We start from the raw sequence: 15856 nt of genomic DNA on the forward strand, positions 1-15856 counted from the left end.
GTATTTTCACTGCCCTAAAAATCCTTAGTGCTTTGCCTAGTCATCCTTCCCTCCCCCAACCCCTGGCAACCACTAATCTTTTACTGTCTCCATAGTTTTGCCTTTTCCAGAATGTCATGTATTTGGAATCATACAGTAAGCGATTGGCTTCTTTCACATGGCAATATGCATTTAAGATTCCTCCGTGTCTTTTCATGATTTGATAGCTTGTTGCTTTTTAGTGCTGAATAATATTCTATTGTCTGGATATACCACAGTTTATCCATTCGCCTACTGAAGGGCATCTTGATTGCTTACAAGTTTTGACAGTTATGAATAAAGTTGCTATAAACATCAGTGTGCAAGTTTTTATGTGGACATAAGTTTTCGACTCCTTTGGGTAAATGCCAAGGAGCATGATTGCTGGATTATACAGTAAGAGTATGTTTAGTTTTGTAAGAAACAAAACAAACTGTCTTCCCAAGTGGCTGTACCATTTTGCATTCCCATCAGCAATGGATGAAAGTTCCTGTTACTCCACATTCTTGCCAGCATTTGCTGTTGTCAGTGTTCCAGATTTTGGCCATTCTAATAAGTGTGTAGTAGTATCTCATTGTTGTTTTAATTTGCATTTCCTTAATAACATATGATGTGGAGCATTTTTTCATATGCTTACTGCCATCTGTATATCTTCTTTGATGAGTTGTCTGTTAAGGTCTTTGGCCCATTTTTTAACTGGGTTGTTTGTTTTCTTATTATTGTGTTTTAAGAGTTCTTTGTATATTTTGGATAAGATTCCTTTATCAGATATGTCTTTTGCAAATATTTTCTCCCAGTTTGTGATTTGTCTTTTTATTTTCTTGATAGGATCTTTTACGGAACAGAAAATTTTAATTTTAATGAAGTCCAGCTTATCAATTCTTTCTTCAGTGGATCGTGCCTTTGGTGTATCTAAAAATTTATTGCCAAACTCAAGTCATCTGGATTTTCTCCTGTTATCTTCTAGGAGTTTATAATTTTCTGTATTGCATTCCTTTGCTCTTTTGTCAAAGATCAGTTGATTATATTTATGTGTGTCTATTTCTGGCTCTCTGTTCTCTCCCGTTGATCTGTTTGTCTTTTCTTCCACCAATACCTCATGGTCCCAATTAGTATAGCTTTATAGGAAGTCTTGAAGTCAGGTAGTGGCAGTCCTCCAGTTTTGTTCTTCTTCTTCAACATTGTGTGGCCATTCTAGATCTTTTGCCTCTCCATATAAACTTTAGAATCAGTCTGTCGATTTTCTTTGGGATTGTGCTGAATCTATGGATCAAGTTGGAAGAATTGACATCTTGACAATATTGAGTCTTTCTATCCATGGACATGGAATATGTCTCCATTCATTTAGTTCTTCTTTGATTTCTTTCAACAGAGTTTTGTAGTTTTCCTCATATAGATCTTGTACATATTTTGTTATATTTGTACCTAAGCATTTCAGTTTTTTTTGGTGTTAGTGTAAATGGTATTGTGTTTTAAATTTCAAATTTCACTTGTTTATTGCTGATTTAGAGGAAAGTGATGGACTTTTGTATCCTGCAACCTTGCTATAGTTGCTTAATTTCAGGGTTTTTTTTGTTGATTCTTTGAATTTTCTATATAGATGATCATGTCATCTGTGAGCAAAGATAGTTTTATTTCTTCCTTACCAATCTGTATACCTTTTATTCCCTTTTCTTGTCTTATTGCATTAGCTAAGACTTCCAGTATAATGTTAAAAAGGAATGGTGAGAGGGGACTTCTTTGCCTTCCTCTTGGTCTTAGTGGGAACACTTCTAGTTTCTCATTTAGTGGTGAGATATGCTGTTGTGATGCTACAATGTTAGCTCTTGGTATTTTGTAGATATTCTTTATCAAGTTGAGGAAGTTCCTTTCTATTCCTAGTATATTGAAAGTTTTTATCATGAATTGGTGTTGGATTTTGTCAAATGCTTTTTCTGCCTCTGTTGATAAGAACCTGTGATTTTCTTCTTTAGCCTGTTGTTGTGATGGGTTACATTAATTGATTTTCAAATGTTGAACCAGCCTTGCATACCTGGAATAAATTCCACTTAGTCTTGCTGTATAATTCTTTTTATACATTATTGGATTTGATTTGCTAATATTTTGAATATTTTGTTGAAGATTTTGGCATCTGTGTTCATGAGAGATATTGGTCTGTAGTTTTCTTTTCTTGTAATGTCTTTGATTTTGGTATTAGGGTAATGCTGGCTTTATAGTATGAGTTCGGAAGTATTCCTTCTGTTTCTATCTTCTGAAAGAGATTGTAGAGAATTGGTGTAATTTCTTCCTTAAATGTTTGGTAGAATTCACCAGTGAACCATCTTGACCTGGTGCTTTCTGTTTTGGAAAGTTATTAATTATCGATTCATATTCTTTGATAGACGTAGGCCTATTCAAATCATCTATTTTGTTTTCTGCAACATGTAACCTGCTGTCAATCTTTCTCAGTATGTTTTTCATCTGTCATTCTAGTTTTCATCTCTCCAAGTTAGACTTGGGTCTTTTTAATATATTCCATGCCTCTATTTAACTTTTTGAACATATGGAATAAAGTTATAATGATTGTTTTAATGTCCTTATCTAGTAATTCTAACGTCTAGATCAGTTCTAGATTGGTTTCAAGGCCATCTTGATGGCATGTGGGTGTTTTCCATGTTTTCCTCTTTCTCTTGGTTTTTGACTGAATGGTCTTGTCTCTTTGAATAACTGATTATTTTTGATTGATTGCTGGACATTATAAATGAAAAAAATGTACAGCTGGTTTGAGGTTCTGGATGATCTTAACTTCTTCCAGGGGGAATTTGTTTACTTCTGATAGCTACCTGGCTAAGGGCACCAGCAACCCCAGAAGATGGGTTTCAGCACTGTGAGGGCTGTTCTAGTTCCAGTTTACCCACTCATTTGGTCTGGTCCTTTGTGTTCCTACTGTTAGCCTAGGGTGTTTAGCAACATGCCCCTCCTTCACCATAGTAGGCTGTATTATTTTTTTAAAGCAGAAATTTATTAAAATCCATCCATAGGATTTTAGAGAAAAAAAAATGTATAGAGTCCTCAACCTTGAGGCTATTGACTCTATTTTCAGAAGTACTTTGTAAGGCGACAGAATTCTTTGCCTTTCTCCCAATAAGATGCTTCTGTTAATGCCTCTGAAAATGATGCACTAATTACACCATTTTTGTGCCGTTAGCCCCATAAATATCTCAGCTTCTCAACTGCCTTTACTGGAATTGTCAGAAATTGCCTTTTGATAGATGTCTTCATGGGAGAAGTGGTCTCTGTTGCTAGGATCGCTTCCCTCAGTTTTTTTCTTCTCTGTGATCTTAATTCATTACTCTTGGATGCCTTAAAAAGTATATATATTTGAAAATTTTGTCCAGTTTTTCACATCATTCTCACCAGGAGAGTTGGTACAGATGAACTAGCTTGCCATGACCAGAGCAGAGCTGGCCTTGTCCTCGCGTCTACTGTCTACATACTGTCTACGTGCTGTCCACTTGTAAGTACCTCAGCTTACCATGGACCAGACAACCTCATCTACCCCGGTTCCATCCCGTCTTCCTTATGCCATCATTCAGCCAGGATTTCAACCTGTAACGCTGATTCTTTTTGCTCCATCCCTCCATGTCCATTGGTCAGCGAGTCTTCAATTCATCATCTCCTCTCCATCTCCAGCTCTGCCGCCTCATTCAGGCCTTTATTGCATCTCCTTTGGAACGTTTTGGTCTTACCTGGATCCCCTACTCTGGTCTCTCTTCTATACTTACAATCATATTACGTTTCTAGAAAATAAATCTGGCCATTGCTTGCCTCTGCTTGCACATTTTTCCTAACTTCCAATTTCCTAGAGCTCTATTGAAACTCTTTATGTAGTTGTCAAGCTGTTCATACCCTGGCTCCACCTCTCTCTCACTTCATCTTGTTACTCTGCTTGCAACAGCAGTTTCTTCAACATGCTTTGCTTTCCTGGAGACCCGAATGCTCTCCTCCTCATGTCAAATCCTTATTATTTTTCTTATCCTTCAATATCCAGCACAGCTGTTACCTCTTCTGGCATGCAGTGGGGATGCAATATGCATTTGTTTAATTATTAAATAATGAAGAAATGGAAGAACGAGGTCACCTGCATCATTTTCCTAGTGTGTGTTACATGTGATACCGAGTAACAATGAAATAGTCAACGTGAGGGAATAATTTAGCAGTACATAAACGGGAATTTTAATAAATGATTAATATATGTTTGCAAAATTCAGTCCATTTAAATTCTTAGGTTTGAGGTTAAGTTGTTATGTTCTTTTATTCTTTAAATGTTATCTATAATCTATGATGTTTTTGTGTTTTGTTAATTTTTCAGTTTTTAGTGCTAAGAGGACACCATTGGCCAATTACTGCCATGGCGTTTGGAAACACAGCGAATCCACTTCTAATCTGTTCTGCATCACAAGACTATGTTATAATGTGGAACCTGGATGAATGCAGAGAGAAAGTACTTCAAGGTACATGAAAATTTAAAACATATTTTTAAAAATGTACAAAGGGAACAACTTATCCTTAAATATACTTGGTAACATAAGGGGGTTTGGGATCATTTTTGACTCATTTAACCTTGAAACCAGACATCTAAGCTGGGTGTTCTGTACGGGAAGCACACCAGGCCATTTGACCTTTGCTACATGTGAAGCTGATATCAGAGGCTCATTAGTTTTTATCTTGCATATTTTCTTATTTTTAAATTTGTGATTTTTGCAGAACTCTGAAAACATTTAGGCAAGTTGAAATATTCTTTCTTTACAGAGACACAGTGGTTGGCAAGTAAGTGAATAAGGTGTTGACAGAGAACATGGCAGGACGCATTTATGTGGTGTAATCTGAGGCATTGATGTCTGAGCTGGAGGATGAGAAGGAGCTGGGGGAAGGGTTGGCGTTGGGGAGTGGCACAGTGCTGGGTGGGACAGCATTTTAGGCAGAAGAATCCATCTCTGCTCACCCTCAGTGTGAAGACCTTGACCTATTTGAAGAACTGAGAACAAGCCCATGTGGTTGGAACATGGTGATGTTAGCAGAGATTTATCAGATGCACCTGAAAAGTTAGGTGAGGCCCACATTAAGAAATTCACATTTTATGCAATTACATTGAGAATTGAGAATTTGTAGGATTACTCTAAAAAATCAAATGTCAAGTAATCTTAGGCAACAGCATATATAATAGTTTATACTCCACCTTCACTTAATTTGTAGTGTGATCACTCCAATATCAGTGTATCACCACGAAGTGCACATATGCATATACATATATAGTACAAGCATAGGTACCCACGTACATATACATGTAGTACATACACACATGAACATGCATATACAGTACACACATACACACAAATACGTATATAGTATACGTATACACATGCAACACACATATGCATGTGTATATAAAGTAGACACATGCGTACAGACACATATAGTACACATGTACATGCGTATATAGTACATACATCATGCATTTATAGTACATGTCCATGTGTTTATAGTACATGTATACACACATAATACATATATACATACACATGTACACACAAATATACATAGGGTACATATTTACATACATATATAGCACATACATACACAAGCGTGTGTATAGTACATGCACACATGTACATATGTATATAGTATATATATATGCACACATATATAGTAAACACACAATACATATGTATATAGTTTATACATATACCTATATGGTACACACATGCACACACATATAGTACATGCCTACAAAGCACATATGTATAGCACACACGTGTAGGCATATATAGTATACATAGTACACACGTATGCATGTATGCACACACATATATAGTACACACATACATATGTAGTACACACACACACACGTGCATGTGAATAGTGACCCACGTGTTAGTTCTCTGCTCCCTCCAGAGGTCTTTGTAAATAGGCAATCCTCCCTGTTGGACGGGACTGCACTCCCAAAGTTTATTTTTAAGTTGCTCCTCAGAGCCTCACGTGGATTTGATAGGTGGTGGTCTGCTGCCAGAACAGTGGGCAGAAGCGGAGCCCTGAGGCGTGACACTGATGCTCACGTAGAATCCCACACAGCGGGCATGCTGGAGCTGCTCCTGGTATCCTGCAGCTCTGCCAGGGGATCAGAACAGGCCCCTTGTCTACCCTTCACTTTGGGGCTGTGGGGGAGGGATCCTCGTGAACTACAGGCCATCGGCTGTGGCCCTGCGGCCTGGGCAGGATCCAGCACAGTCAGGTGTGTTTAGGGGTCCATGGAGGTGGTGTGCTGACAGCACCTTTACGTCCAGTACCGATTTGGGTTTGCACTTGGACTGAGAACACGGTCTATGACCAGTGGCCTCAGAGTGCTGTGGTGTTGGTCGGTTTTCGGTCCTTGGATCCTGTTAGTCACTTGTTCCCAGTCCCTTCTGCTGGCTCCTTCTCATCCTTCTCATCCGCCTACTTGCCAGCATGGGAATATGGTGAATAGTGACCATGTCCTCCCCGTTAGAAAGCACTCCTTTGGGGACTGCACCTGGGCCTTGGCTTTTAGAAATGCTTATATGCTGACGACTGCCGCTGTGACTCTGCTGAACCCTCTCTCCTGACCTCGGCCTCACGGGTGGCCGGCCCCTGCACACCTCCATGTGGCTGTCTGATAGCATCGCACACTGCCCCCACAAACCCTCCTCCCCCAGTCTTCCCGCAGTGGCTCGGGGAGAAGCCGAGGCGCCATCCCTTACCCCAGCTCTCACACCCACATCCAGCCCGTGCGCAGACTCCATCTGCTTTACCTTCAGAACATATGCCTCGTCTGAGCACTTTTCACACCTCCGTGCCACCACGCAGGTTCACACCACAGGCATCTCACCTGGGTTGTTGTGCTAGCCTTCAACTGCCTCCCTGCTCCCACTGCCCTCTCCAGCTGGTATTTTATTCTCAGTTTAATTTATTCTCAATTTTTGCCCTGCCTTTGCTCAAAGCCCTCCTGGGCCTTCCCGTCTCATGCAGATTTTTGGAGCCAACAAGCTACAGCCCCTCGCCCACACCCCCAGCCTCACGGAGCAGCCAGGCACTGTCCTGCCCCAGGGCATTTGCTTCTGCTGCTCCTTCTCGGGATCCCTGCTGATTCTGCTGCTTCCTTCAGGTCTCTACTCAGATGTCTCCTTTGCTGTGGGCCCTTTCTGACTCCCACCCTGTACCCTGATACCATTTCATACTTTGTTTTTCTCACCTGCTTACTTCCTTCTGGCAGCCTACACAGCTTGTTTATTCATTTTGTTAACTGGTGTCTACATGTCCCTCCCCCGATCCCTCGAACGTGTGTTTTCCATGAAGACAGGGTTTCTGTCTGTCTGGTCTGTGGAGCTCTCCCTCAGGGAGGTGCCTGGGCAGCACAGGCCCCTGTTAAATCCTGATGGGTGGATGACCCCGTGTGTTTAGTCCTGCCCAAACAGAGCTCTGGGACATTTGTGTGTTGTCCTTTCTGCAGGTTCTTGGTCTCCCTCTTGACACGATCTTGCTGCACAACAAGCGGCCTCGGTCCCAGGGCCGGGCCACATGGGTACCGGCTCTGCTGCATGGTGTGGGTGGGTCGAGTGGCCCTACCGGAAGCTGCAGGTCGGCCTGTGTTGTCACCTTGGGACCCACAGGCTGTCCTGGAGGTGTCCTCATGGTGGTGGGGAGGCCCTGGACGCTGAGGCTCAGATGGGCACACTGTCCCTTCTGCCCCCCGACATGGGCCAGAGCAGGTCACATGGCTGGACGCAGTGGGGTGGACGCAGGAAGGAGGAGTTGGGATGTACTGGTCAGTCTGCATGACTCAGCCCGTGTGTGAGTACGCAGCCTTCCCAAGACCGTCATCCTTCACGACACTGAGTCATTTCCCTGTGGACAATTCCCGTGTCCCACATAGTCCCAGAAGAATATTTATATTCAACAGTTTTAGTACTTTCAAAGAGCCAAAATCATATCAAAGCTCCTTGTTACTCTGCTTGTGATTTTAGAATAGAGGACCGCATTGTCAGCGTTTCCCCACGAGGTTACTACAGTTATGCTAATGCTGTTGGCCTTTGATGAACTCACACTAATGATGGACACTCCCTCTAGGGTTGATTCCTCGAGGGACGGTCATGGGCACCCTTCTGGGAGAGGTGCTGTGTTTAAGATTTAGTCCGGATGATAGTGTGGTTGCAGTGTGTGCTGGAAATAAGATACTCGTGCTGGATGTTGAGGTAAGATTGAACACCTGTGTGAGTCTAGTGGGGCGCAGACCTGATGGGGCCTCTCAGGTGCTGAGGTCCCACCTGCCTCTTATCAACGGTATTTTTAATTGGGTGTATTTTTGTAAAGATGTTAGGGGGAATGAATGAAAACATATCTTTATCTTGCAGTTGGAAAACCACTGGAATCAGATACTGCTATTTTATGTGAGTTGTGAAACCTCTACATCCCTGGGTACCAGGGATGACTTTAAACAAATACATTCAGTAAAACACTTATTTCCTTGATATTCTTCTCCTTTTTTTTAGTTTCATTAAATGTGTCACCTCTTCCTGTTTCTGTGATTTTTAATCTCGTATTTGGCTGTGAAATGGTAAGCTTTCTTTGACCCGTTACAGAAGTGCCAAGTGTTGGAGAGCAGGAGGTGGGCTGGGGGTTGAGTGGGGCTTTCTGTTTCCTTGGGATTTGTGTTCTACTTCAGACACATTGTGAAGATAGATCATCTGAGGCCTGGTGTCATGTATTGTCTTCTGTTTCCCAAATGAGTACAGTTAACAAAGCTATTTGCCTGCAAATAATTTTCTTGCCATATCCATGTTAAAAAATTTACGTTGGGAAGGACGTTAGGCTTAAAATCTTAATTGATTATTAATTGATGGTGAGCCCAGTGTGTGCCATGCAGTTTGGAGTACAGAGTGTACATTTGTGTTTTCAAACAACTTTTGGCCAAATTGTGAAATTGAGGCTCACACGTAATAAAAGGTTAATGTCGTAAGTGAAGTCACAGTCAGATAGTGGGACGTGTCCTAGGGTTAGGCAGGGGCTTGGAGAGTTGTCCAGCATCCTAGCCTATGAAAGCGTCATGGATAGGTTGGTATTTGAGCTGTAAATATTTACGTTTTGTGCAAACATCTGTTTTTTGTGTGTGTGAGGAAGATTAGCCCTGAGCTAACATCTGTCGCCAATCCTCCTCTTTTTGCTGAGGAAGATTGGCCCTGGGCTAACATCTGTGCCCATCTTCCTTTACTTATATGGGACGCCGCCACAGCATGGCTTGATAAGCAGGGCGTTGGGATACACCCGGGATCCGAACCCTGGGCAGCTGCATTGGAGCGCATACACTTAACTGCTACGCCACTGGGCCGGCCCCTGTGCAAACGTCTTTTGATGGTTAAATGATATCAACGCAAATAATCCACAATCAATCTGTAAATCCAAATTGATGTGAGTTTATTATGAGCCAGATCTGAGGACTAGCCTAGGGCCTTCCTTCCCCAAGGGAGGAAGGGCACTAAAGAAGTGGGGTATACAGAGTGGTTATATACCTTCTTGGAACAAAGAGCATACATCACATATGACAGGAATGTCCCCTTTACAAATTGTCATAAGATGCTTAGCTGGCACAGCAGGTAGGTGGTCAGCAGGTCAGTGGTCACAAGGTGAGCACAGCAGGTCAGTAATTAATCCTTAGTTTCCAAGAAGAGATGCTTATCCTTAAAGAAATGCCAGTATGGGGGGAAGTTACATGCCTATCTTTACGGGCATCATTCTTGTCCTTTGGACATTGTAAATATTTAAAGCAGACATACAATGCATGCTCATCAGGCTCTTCTGGAAAAACAAGGTTAGGTCGAATTAGTTTTACACCAAATGGCTTCCTCATATCCTCCAATATACCCTATTGCTTTGCATTTATTTATCAATGGATTAGCATTCGCTCGCCCTACCAAACATAACAAAACTCACCATCTCCATGTCAGGAAAAGGAAAACCAAAGTGAACCAGGAGGACACTGAGCACTGTCAGTGTTTGAGGAAGATGAGATGTCCCAGGAAGAGAAAATGATGAACCTGGGGTGACACCCCAGCCACTGACTTGGAAGTTCATGACAATAAAAGTGAGGTGGCAGACATGTGCTCCAGACTTCCTGCGTAGATATGGCCTGAATTGGTCATTCTTTTCATGCATCTTAGCCACAGGCTTATAAAATGTGACACGATTTACCAAGGAAAGGTAATTTTATGGACATGGGTGGGCTGCCCATAGGCACATGAAGAGTTCACATTGTCTTAACAGAATTCTTGGGTAGTAAACAGTTTATGAAATTTGTTTTGAAAGACTTTAAACAAGTACTGAATGCTTTTTGTAAAGATTCTTTTTAACTAATATAAAATATAAGTATAAATTAATTTATGGTTAATAAAATATCAAAAGGAAACAGTATTTTTCTGTGTGTACATTAGGGGATATTTATCTCATCTAAACTGAATGCTGTGAAGTTGAAGGAAAATGCCCTCTGCCCAGTGCCTGGATCCCATGGGCACATTCTGTGGGGCCTGACTGTGACCTTGGGGACCCCTGGTGCTCTCACTGCCCTGTTTCTCAAGCTGTGCTAAGGAATTCCAGCCTGTGACACTGTCTTCTGGGGCTGCTTGGCCATAAGAGGTTTCAGGGACTTAAGAGGAAGGATAACTCATTAGTAGCTTGAACACATGCTGTGTTTTTATCTCAGTAACTGCCTGATGGAGGCCGCTGCTGAAGGACAGCGTGTCAGGTAGATACACGTTGATGATGGCGGGGAGGGGTGAGGGAGAATGAAGGTGGAGCAGGGCTCCTCCACCTGCCTCTGCAGGGCCGTCCTGGGCGGTCCCGGCAGCAGAGAGTGGCGTCAGAGCAGCATGCGGGAGGCGGGCTGTGGGAAGGCGGGAGGGCCTCGAGGTCCCTGCTGCGCAGCTTGGTTAGGGTTGGCCTCGGTTAGCCTTTGTCTTTCAAAGTTGCTGTTGCTGTGGCATATGCTCCCCTCTGAGCTCAGCCAGCTGAATTTTAAATTCTAGGTTTATATACAGATAATTTCAAATTTGCAAGAGAGGATTATGTAAAGTAGAATTTATTTTAACAGAAACTGTTTTCTGTGAGATATATGTAACTTCTTAATGATAATAATCATCAGAACGTTCAGTTACTGATCTTCCTCATACATTCTCCCAGAGCTTGTCCATACTAGCTGAGCTGGAGGGCCACCGGGGGCCTGTGACTGCAGCTGAGTTTTGTGCTTGGCAAGCACGAATCATCATCTCAGTGTCTGGGGACAGAAGCTTTAAGGTAAGGGAATGGCCGTTGGACTACGTGTGCCTTCAGGTACCACAGGTGATTGGTTTACGGTCACTGCCACATACATACTTTTATTCCTACCACACTGTATGATGGCCATCATCCTGAACCTCGGCCTGATGTTCTGGCTGGGGTCCCCGGCTGGGTGCGGGAAGCCGGTGTGGCCCTCACAGCACCCTCTTGTGTCCCTACAGTCCCAGACGGGCTTGAGTCAGCTGTGGACCCTCCTCCTCATATGCAGGCCCTTGGAGAGCTGAAACATTAATTTATCTCCACAGTGTTGCCTCGGGACCAGAGCAGAAGAGCCATTTTCCAATGTCAGGGGACTAATCAGAACTAAATTGACTTAAGAAGAAGATAATTTAAAATGCAAGCTCAGGGCCAGCCCCGTGGCTTAGCGGTTAAGTGCGCGCGCTCCGCTGCTGGCGGCCTGGGTTCGGATCCCGGGCGTGCACTGGCGCACCGCTTCTCTGGCCATGCTGAGGCAGTGTCCCACATACAGCAACTAGAAGGATGTGCAGCTATGACATACAACTATCTACTGGGGCTTTGGGGAAAAATAAATAAATAAAATTAAAAAAAATAAAATAAAATGCAAGCTCAGTTCCCATCCCACTCCAAGCTAGCCAGTGTTATGATTGTTATCCCACTGGCAAGGGGAGGACGTGACACGTTGCAATGGAAAAAAAAGTTGAGGGTAGTTAATAGCATCTACAGAGAGAGGAGAGAATGTGAAAACGCTGGGGTCGTCATCTTGAAGTTTCTTGCCTGGTGAAACCAACTTGAAGTGGGTTCTTCCCTCCTCTGGAGCCAGCTGTCCGGCCAGAACCCCAGCTCTACCACTGACCAACTGCCGACAGATGACGGATAACTGCCCTGTGCCTCACTTTTCTTATCTGCAAAGTGGATGTGCTGGCGCCCATCGCCATGGGGGTTGTGAGCACTGCAGGAGCTAGTGTTGGGAAAGCAGCAGAGTGTGCCTGTCACACAGTAAATGTAGGGTGCAGGTTACACCAAGCTTCATGTCTCCTCTTGGGAATGTAGATGAGGAGCTGGATGTGGCTCCAGCCTCGTCTTGTCTTGGGTCTTCCAAACCCATAGGTTGTTATTTCTGGAAATGTTGTTAGGTTTTTTCTATATGATTCTGACATCTTTTATTGTGTTTCTACAGCTTTATTATCTATATACTTATTTTATTATTATTTTCTCTTTTAGAAAACCATTCACATAGATTAATTTGTAGTTGGGTAGAAGTACTGGTTGAAGCTATAGCAATAATGGCAAAGGTTTTACCTCTTCTAAAGACATGTGTGTTTGTCCAAAGGTTTGGGACCATCATCTGGGATCATTAATATACAGCTCGTCAGTGTTAACAGGTAACTCAACACTTTTACATGTTTTCTGTCAGTAGGCTCTGCGTAACGCAGTTCTCCTGGTGCACGTATTGTTATGTAAGCTGAAGCCATGACATTCAGGGGGATCTGAGTGTCACCCCTCAATGCCGTTTCACTCCCATCTGCATATAGAGATGATTCACTTAACAGTTAATTTTCTTGAAGGATATACTTGGACTCTGAGCCTTTCTATATTGGAAAATAGGAAAAGCATGTTGGTGGGCTCTGAGGAAAGTGTTGTCCACCATCGGGAAAGGGGACCCTTTGCCATCCCATAGAGCCAGGGCCCAGAGCTAAGGGGTCTTCAGGGCCAACTGCCTGATGGATCCGGTGGGTGTGGTCGGGAGAGAGGAACATGCCTGACTCCTGTGGGCAGAAAGCGCTCGTGAAGCTCGTGCGTTCTAGGGCAGCTGCGTACTTTCCACAGACTGTCTGTTGGTGGTGCCTGACACCAATGGGTGATCACACAGGTGGGGTCACAGTGTTGAGCAGTGCAGTGCAGGTGCCCCTGGGGCTGCAACACTGTGGGGCTGGCGGTGCTGCAGGGTATGGGCGTTCCCAAACTTCTGTTGCCTATGACCTCCCATGCAGGGTTCCCCAAGCACCTCCTAGGACTGGTTTCCAGGGTTGCTGTGTACCTCTTGCATGCACAATCCAGTTAACGTGGAGAAGAGGAATAGAAAATTCATATCAGACAATTCCTTTCTTGGGACAAGTAACATGAAAATACAGCTTAAAGAATATACAAATACCTTGTAACCTGGTAGAGTTACTCTTATATTTCCCCAAAGCTTCAGCACTCTTCCTGAGATTAATTTATCCATGTGGAGAATATGATATTTTAACAACTTGAATACATTTACCAATCTCAGGGATAAAGCATGTCTTTTGGAATTATGTTGGAATTATTTTCCTGAAATTAATTCTGTGGAATTATTATTTGACTGTCAAGAAAACAATGGCAAACTTGGTTTTGATGACATTTATAGTTTATTTAGGATATGCCATGTTTTTAATAACTTTATCTTAATTTTCCTAAATTCTTGACAGTTTAGATTCAGAATAAGTTTTAAATGATAGGACATCTGAGGCGATAATTTAAAAAAAATGACATCCAGTTGACTGCTGTTTTCATCACTGATTTTATTATTTCTGGCTTACTCAAGCGTTGTTCTACTGTGAGTTTACTGCTCCTTGGGTACTGGTGCTGTTCTCACTCTGGTCATAAAGCTGCTGGAATCAGTGATTCAGGGAGTGGTGTGAATGACTGCACCAGGCTCTCTGCTTGGGCAGACGGGGTGGGAGCATCGGATCCGTCCTCACAGGCTGTAATTGTAATCGACACCTCCCAGTGCTTTTTATGCGGTAGCGTCCCAGTCTTCCCACACTCACTCACAAATAAGTTTGTATTCACTTACAGTTTCTGCTTCCTGGGGAAGAAATTATTTCGGAATAGTTCAAACTTGACTCAAAGAAATATTGTAAGTAAAACTGATAGTTCTCAGTTTAAAATATATCAAGTGCTTTTAAAGCTAAATATTCACATATTCCATTCAATAGCCTCCCCACTCCTGAGTCTCTTCATCGATGAAGAAAGTCAGCAGCTGGTTACTGGGTGTGCTGATGGCCAGGTGAGAGCACCACAAAATCCATTTCCAATTTCAAATGTTGTTATGACTAAGTGAACACGTGCACAGAAGGTCTTTGGTTACTTTGTGCTCTTTGTGACTTGAAGGAACTAGTCGGCCTCAGCTGCTGAGACGAGGCCTTTGGGGGCCCCGGGCATCACTGTGGGGTTTTCACACCCCCGCCTGGACCCTCGACTGCAGAGGAGCTGTGCATCTGTACATCCTAAAGGCTCCAGTTGAGAACGACTCACACAGCTGTTAGTGTCAGCTTTATGTTTTGAAGATATTTGATATTTTTCAAAACTTAGTTTTTTAGGTGAGACATTTAGGTTCACTTCACAAAGTATGGATACTATTCCCACCCCCCCCCCTTTTTTTTGGTGAAGAAGATTTGCCCTGAGCTAACATCTGTGCCCATCTTCCTCTATTTTATGTGGGACGCCTGTCACAACATGGCTTGATGAGCAGTGCATAGGACTGTGCCTGGGATCCCAACCTGTGAACCCCAGGCTGCCAAAGTGGAGCACATACACTTAACCACTACACCACCAGGCCGGCCCCCTATTCTCTTTTTCAAAAGATCCTCTTGATATAATTTGGGAAAGTTCTTCCCTCCTGTGAGTCTTCTTTACTTTCACACAGAACACTTCACTTCTGACACTTCTGGTCACCAAATGTGTGGGGTTTTCCCCACAGGAAGCAACTCTCCACGACACCAGCAGGGTGTCCTACAATCTAACTGAATCTTGACACTGTCTGCCTGGAGAGAGGGCCAGACCCCACAGGTTAGGGGCTCAGTCCCACAAGATGCCCCCACTTCAGATACCAATTGCAAATAGTAGGTCCCCAGGTTACCCACAATTTCTGCCTGACTTGGCTACAAATTGGAAGTTCCCAGGACCCCCTCCTCGAGTTTGATTAATTTGTTAGAGCGGCTCACAGAACTCAGGGAAGCACTTGTTTATCAGTTTATTGTATAATAAAGGACATGATAAAGGATACAGATGAACAGCCAGGTGGAAGACTTACAGAGGGTGAGGTCTGGGAGAATCCCAAGTGCAGGAACTTCTGTCCTTATGGAGTTGGGGGGCATCACCGTCCTGAAGTGGATGTTGTCACCAACCCAGAAGCTCTCTGAAGCTATCCTTTTGGGATTTTTATGGAGGCTTCATTACATGGACAGGATTGATTAAATCATTGGTCATTGGTGATTGAGCTCAATCTCCAGCCCTTCTCCCTTCCCCAGAAGTCAGGGGTGGGACTGAAAGTTACAACCTCTAATCATGTGGTTGGTTACACTGGCCACAGTCCCCATCCTGAGGTGACCTAGGGGCTTCCCAAAGCCACCTCATTCACATAAGGAAAGACACCTGTGCAGCTCTCATCATTTAGGAAATTCCAAGGGTTTTAGGGGCTCCGTGCCAGGAACAGCGTCCAAGACCAAATATATATTTCTTATTATAAATC

General features: G+C 43.3%; 1 protein-coding gene across 1 annotated transcript in view; it reads left to right on the forward strand.

The window, feature by feature from the left end:
* WDR27 (WD repeat domain 27) overlaps nucleotides 1–15856 on the forward strand; it is a 94510-nt gene that overhangs the window by 13411 nt on the left and 65243 nt on the right. The window contains exons 3-7 of the mRNA XM_087425007.1: nucleotides 4370–4511; nucleotides 8143–8267; nucleotides 11245–11358; nucleotides 12692–12743; nucleotides 14322–14392. Coding sequence (XP_087281133.1) covers nucleotides 4370–4511; nucleotides 8143–8267; nucleotides 11245–11358; nucleotides 12692–12743; nucleotides 14322–14392 — 504 coding nt within the window. The remainder of the gene's footprint in view (nucleotides 1–4369; nucleotides 4512–8142; nucleotides 8268–11244; nucleotides 11359–12691; nucleotides 12744–14321; nucleotides 14393–15856) is intronic.

This window comes from Ceratotherium simum, chromosome 38 (assembly GCF_057802395.1).
Source record: "Ceratotherium simum simum isolate JZ-2026a chromosome 38, ASM5780239v1, whole genome shotgun sequence".
In the NCBI taxonomy this organism is placed as follows: domain Eukaryota; kingdom Metazoa; phylum Chordata; class Mammalia; order Perissodactyla; family Rhinocerotidae; genus Ceratotherium; species Ceratotherium simum.